This window comes from Agelaius tricolor, unplaced genomic scaffold, assembly GCF_023055355.1.
Source record: "Agelaius tricolor isolate 1412-34295 unplaced genomic scaffold, bAgeTri1.0.p SCAF_50, whole genome shotgun sequence".
NCBI classification, from domain to species: domain Eukaryota; kingdom Metazoa; phylum Chordata; class Aves; order Passeriformes; family Icteridae; genus Agelaius; species Agelaius tricolor.
In genome coordinates, this window is record NW_027269310.1 from 2,493,201 (window position 1) to 2,499,200 (window position 6,000).

The following is a 6,000-nucleotide window of genomic DNA, read 5'->3' on the forward strand; positions in this document are numbered from 1 at the left end:
GCCCTTCCCGCTCCAAGCAGGACTGGGAATGGAAACTCTGTCCAAGCCCAAATCCTTTAGAAGATGCCCTTCCTTCTCAGCCTGGCAAGGAGCTGCACATTCCCTTTGAAACTGTCAGGGATTTCTTAGAGACACAAAGTGCCACTTTGGGCTTTTTGCTCTGGTTTGGCAGTGCAGAAGGGCAATTCTCCATCCATCAGCTCCAGACTGCACTGCCTCAGGAACACGGCCCACTCGCCAGCTTTGGCCCACTCAGGCACTTCTAGAGGAGGAAGAAAGTGCAATTGCACAATTCCAGCCAATCAAGAAGGAAGAATGGGACAGACAAACACCCTGTGCAGATCCAGGCGTTCAGCTGGGACTGTGGAGGGTTTGGGTTCTTGCCAATTGGATGTGTGTCCCCAGCTGCAATCTCTGGGCCTGCAGCAGAGTCTCACTCAGCTGCCAAAGCAGAAAGCTCAGGCGCTGTGCTCGCAAGGGGCTCGTCTGATGCAAAGCTGTCAGAGCAATGGGAGGGCAGAGCCAGCCCAGCTGGGCCCAGGGCTGAGCCCAGCAGAGCCCTGGCAGAGCCCAGAGCAGCCTCAGCAGCCGCAGAGCCCGGCTGCAAGGAGAGAAAGCAGAAAGTGCCCGTCAGCTGAGGGCTCCTGTGCCCTTGTGCCAAGGCCTGCGGGGCCCAGGCCATGCTGGCTGTGCCCAGAGCTGTGCCCAGAGCTGCCCATCCCTGCTGCCTTTGGCAGCAGAGCAGGAGGGCAGGACATGTGCCCAGCCTGCAGCCAGCCACGGCACATCCAGCCCTCAGCAGCTGCCCAGAGCAGGATGCTCCTGTGCTCGCTGCCATCTCCCAAAAGCTCTGATCCCACCCTGCCAAGCACACACGGACCCACCTCACGCCAGCCACGGCTGCAAGAAAAGCTGCTCCCAAACCATGGCCTCAGCCTTCTCCAAGGCCACCGCCCATCCACGCCACAGCTGCTCCCAAGCACTTCCCCATCCGCACTGGACCACCTGGAACGCTTCCTCTGGAAAAACAAACAACACATTCTTGAAAAGAGATTAGATGCAAAAAGGGAAAACAAGAAAAACGGGAAAAACTCTTATCTCTCTCAGGGCCTTGAGGAAGGCCCAACTCCTACATGGTAGGGAAAAACCCAGCCATGGCTGAGGGAAGCCCACACTTTCTCCCTTCCCCCCTGCACTGCCCCCCAAAATCACGGTGATCCCAAAGCAAACAAGGGCAGTGCAGCAGCCCAGCCCTTCCTTGCCTGCAGAGCAAAGCAGCCCCTGCACAGCTTCTGGAGTCCCACCTCTGCTCCCAGCATGGGGCTTTGCTTGTGTCGGGCTGGCTGCCCCAGCCCCAGCCCCAGCCCAGGCCACGGTGGCTGCTGGGGGCTGTTGGCAGGGCCAGGAGCCCACTCCCATTTGTACCCAGCCCAGCCCATGCCCCAGCCCTGCCAAAAGCAGCTGGGCAGTGACTGAAGAATGAGTTGCATCTGCCCCAGCAGAGGGGGAACCTTTGCTTCCCAGCCAGGCTGGGCCATGCCCAAATCTGGCAGCATTTCCCCACGTGGGGACTCACCTGCAAATTCCCTGTGGAGTTTGGCTATGAAGAAGGTGCCAGAATCAAAGTCCATCACCTTCAGCCTCCAGTGGCCAGGCTGAGGAAGAGCTTCTCATCCTTGGTGCCATCCTGGCTGTCTCCAGCAGCAGCAGCAGCAGCAGCAGCAGCAGCAGCAGCAGCAGCATCCCCACCCGGTACAGCTTCTCCAGGGGCTCCTTCTCCTTCCCTGGGGGGACACCAGGCTCTCAGGGCTCTGCCCAGGGCCCCAGCTGTCAGGGAACCAGCACAAGCAAAACCAGCTTGGATGGCGGCCACCAGTGCTGGGCAGAGCAGCTCAGCTGCAGCACAAGGGCTGCGTGTGCCCATCCCATGACCCCGGTGCAGTGACACAGGCAGCACAAAAAGGTCTGGGTTCCTTTGCTTCTGATTGCCAAGGCATGTGTGGAGCTGCAACTTACCAGGGCCCTGCATCAAAGTGTGCCTGTGGCTCTCTCCCTTCTTCTATGGCCGAGGAATATCCTGCACCCAAGGATTAGAGAACAGGTCTTCTAATGTGGGTCTTTCCAAGGAGTTCACGGATAAACACCACCTGATCAGATCTTTGCACTCTGGGCAGAGAAAGCAGAAACTGCCGGTCAGCCAGAGAAGGCTCCTGTCTGCTTTGCCCCACTATTGCCATGCCCAGGCCATTCTGGATGTGCTCAGGGCTGGGCCTAAACTTTCCCATCAATTCCCTGTTTTGGAGGAGAGCAGGACATGTGCCACCTCCTCAGCAGCTGCCAGAGCGGGATGCTCACGAGCCCGCTGCTGGCTCCCAGCACTGGGATTCCCCCCGTGCCCAGAGAAGAGGATCCACCTTGAGAGAGCCCATGTGGCAGCGGGAGCTGGCCCCAGCTGAGGTTCCGGCCCCTCCTGAAAGGGTGCTCCCCGCAGACCATCTGGTGCAGCAGGATGCCCAGGGACCAGATCGTTGCTGCCTCGCCATGGTACCAGCCAAAGTCGTTCCATTCCGGGGGGCTGTAGGACGGTGTTCCTATGGAATACAGATGGAGTTCAGCAGGGGGATGCTGCTGCTCCCAGAGCCTGGCCCCAGCATCCCTGGGCCTGCGGGGGCTGCATCAGTGGCACACAGGGTGACCACTGCCCTCTTGCCAGCACCTGGGACTTGTGCACAAACTAAGGCTTGGAAAAGAAGCCACTGGTGTCAGAAGAGGGCAGAGGAAGCCCTGGCTAAGCCTGACCATGACAAGCAAAGGAAAAACCCTCTCTGTGCTGGGGAAAACATGCCCTTATCCTCCCTGCCTGCATTGCCCCAAAAATATTAGGAAGCCAAGGCAAACAGGGCGAGTTGAGCAGTGCAAGCCCTTCCTCTCGCCTGCACACCAAACTGGCTGGGGCACAGGTTCCACCCCCCCTCTCTGCTACCCCCACCCACGGGGGTTTTGGTCGGGCTGGCTGCCCCAGCCCAGCCCCAGTCCTGGGCAGTGGCTGGCAAAGGCTGCCAGCAGGGCTGGAAGATGGCTCCCCACCCAGCCCCGCTCTAAAGCAACTCAGCTGAAGACTCAGTCCCCTGACTGGCAGCAAAAGGGAGAATCCCCGCTGCCACAGCCACCTTGGGCTGGGAGATGTTGAGCCATGAGATCCCGGGACCAGGAGTACACCCTTACGTGGGCTCACCTGCAAAGTGGGTGTAGGCTGTCTCTTGCAGGTAGGTGCCACAGCCAAAGTCAATCAGTTTGGCCTGCCCGGTGGCCAGGTCAAGCACGATGTTCTCTGGCTTGATGTCGCGGTGCAGGACCCCGCAGCTGGTGCAGTGCCACACGGCCTCCAGCACCTGGCGGAACAGCTCCCGCGCCACCTCCTCGGGTACGAACCGCCGTGCCCGAATGACACGATGCAGGTCCTGACACCGCTCTGGCCGTTCCATCACCATGACGATGTGGTTGGGCAGCTCGAACCACTCCAGCAGCTGCACCACGCCGGGGAAGCCAGTGGACACCTTGGCCTGCAGCACGATCTCCAGCGGGGCCCTGCTGCCGTCGGGCTGCGGGAGGAGCACGATGCCCTCAGTGGGGCCGATGCCGTGCCAGGCCTGGGGAAGCCCTGAGCCAGCCCGGGATGCTCTGCGCCCTGCGCTGCGCCCACGCCCGCTCCCCCTCGGGGCGTCCTGGCGGCTTCCACCGTGCCGGGCCTCGGCTCATCCCCGCCCGGCAGCCCCGGCTGCTGCCGCTGGCCCCGCTCACTCACCAGCTCGCCCCAGTGCCGGACGCGGTTCCGTGGCACCCTCTTGATGGCCACCTGCAAGCCAAGGACAGCAGCGGGCTCAGCTCGCCGCCCGCCCTGCCCAGCCCCATCCTCCTCCTCCTCCGCCCCCTCCTCCTGCGCCCGCCGCCGGCCCCGCCGCTCACCGGGGCGCCGTCCGAGAGCCGCGTGGCCGCGAAGACGCTGCCGAATCCTCCGCGCCCCAGCAGCGAACCCAGGCGGTAGCGCTCCTGCAGGGCCTCGTGCGCCGTCCCTGCGGGCGGGACGCGGCTGTCAGCGCTCGGCCCGGGGCCAGCAACGGCCCCCGAGCGCCCCTCAGCCGCCCCGGGCCGGCCATGCCCAGGCCTTCGCTCCTCGCAACGCGGCACGGGAGGCTCGGGGCCGGCGGCCGCGCTGCCGAGCGGCGGAGCTCGGGCCGGGGAAGCCGCAGCGGAGGCGGCGGCAGCGGCCGCGCCGCCTGTGTCCTCCGCGGGCCCCGGCAGGAGCCGGGGCCGGGGCCGGGGCTGGGCTCGGGGCTGGAGCCTGCCTCGGGGCCGGGGCCGGGCTCGGGCCAGGCGGAGGCAAAGGGCGGCGATGCCGCCCCCGCACACGGCACTGATGCCCGCCCAGCAGCGCCACCGCCAGTAGGGCCAGAGCCGGGCGGAGGCGAGACCGCGGCGGGACGGGCGGGGCCGGGCACGGGGCAGCCCCGCCCGGGGCCGGGGGCGGGCTGGGGGCATGGCCCGGCCCGGCAGGGGGAGAGGGAGGCGGGGACACGAGAGGGAGGCGGGGAGAGGAGAGGGACGCCGGGCAAGGGACCCCGGGAGAAGGGTGCCCGACAGCGGGAAAGGGTGACACAGAGAAAGAAAGAGAGAAAGAGGAAGAAAGAGAGAACGATAAAGATCGTTCTAGGCTATCTGTTTTGCTTCTGCCGCCGCTGCCGCCGCTGCCGCCGCTGCTGCTGCCGCCGCTGCCGCCGCTGCAACTGAAGCACCGGGGCCGTTCGTCCCCGTGTCCGTTCCCCGCTCGCCCCACGAGCCCCACGTTCGAGCCCCGCGCGCCCCGGGCACAGCCCCTGAGTCCGTCCAAACACGGGAACTTTGCAGCCTTGAGCCCAGGTGCAGAGCCCTGACTCCTGCACACTGGCACAGCAATCCCCTCGCTTGCTGCTCTGCATTGGCCTTGCTGAGGGGCAAACACTGTCGGGCCACCTTCCCTTGGGCTAGGATTCCTACCGGAGCCCAGCACTGCACTTACATCTCCAGTGTTGCCTTCCAGTAAAGACAGGGGAAGGAAATCTGTGTGTGCCTCATGGTATTTTAGAGTGTCTAAAAATCACTAAGCCACTGATCTTAGAGGTGCAGTGCATCTGGAATTACTGGGATGGAGAAGTAGTGCAACATGGAAAAGGGGAGCATAGAAATAAATAGAGGAAAACATCTTGGATTGTTTCTTTCATTTACATTTCCCTTCTGGAAAGCTGTTCCTGTTTTCCAGGAATCTTCTCCTGTCTGCTCTTGCCAAGAATCTCTCCTGGAGAACAAGGTCAAGCTTCTGTCACAAGATTTGCCACCAGGAAATTATGCCACTGGTGAAATTTTCATTATGACTGTTTGTGCTGCGTTAGGGCAAATTTTGAGAGGAAACCTCCAAAAGGGGTCCCTCTAGAAATCAAGTTCCAGTGGCCCCTCCCCCTGCTAGTTCAGGAAAAGACTTCCCTCGAGAAAAGCGAAAATAAACCCCAGTTTATTTACCAAGTAAAGTATTCCCAAGCATGAAAAATGAATAATATTAAATAAAACCTCTGACATTCCTGAAGAGATGGAAAATTCAGAAAGTCCTCTTTGTGGGTTGTAGTTGGCTCACTCGGTCTCTTCTAAGTCCCTCTGGTGCTGGAATGCAGCGTTCCAGACCTTGGTGGGCCACAGGTGTGAGCTGCAGGTGTTTTTCTGGGTTTTCAGTCCAGAGCAGGTTTAAACAGTTCCAAGAAAAAGGAAAGTCCCAGTCCCAGGAACTTCTCTGCCTAAGCTAGCTAAAACCAAATTGCTGGACCTGGGCTGTGAAGGCACCGGGAAATTTCCAAATCTGGGCGCTGGCGCTGCCAGCAAACACCAGATCTGGATGGTGCTGGAGCCAGAACCTGGAAATTTCCAACTTTTGGCTTTCTGTGCCAGCAAATCACTGGACTTGAGCTCTGCAGG

The 6,000-nt window shown here is 61.4% G+C and overlaps 1 protein-coding gene across 1 annotated transcript; it reads right to left on the reverse strand.

Moving 5' to 3' along the window:
* Window positions 1-2,059: 2,059 nt before the first annotated feature.
* Window positions 2,060-4,557, reverse strand: LOC139604399 (serine/threonine-protein kinase pim-1-like; the record flags this gene model as incomplete). The annotated part of the gene is made up of 5 exons (XM_071455566.1): window positions 2,060-2,166; window positions 2,415-2,591; window positions 3,236-3,602; window positions 3,806-3,856; window positions 3,967-4,557. Coding segments are annotated over 5 exons (1,293 nt in total), but the record flags the coding sequence as incomplete, so codon positions are not given.
* Between the last annotated feature and the right edge of the window lie 1,443 nt (window positions 4,558-6,000).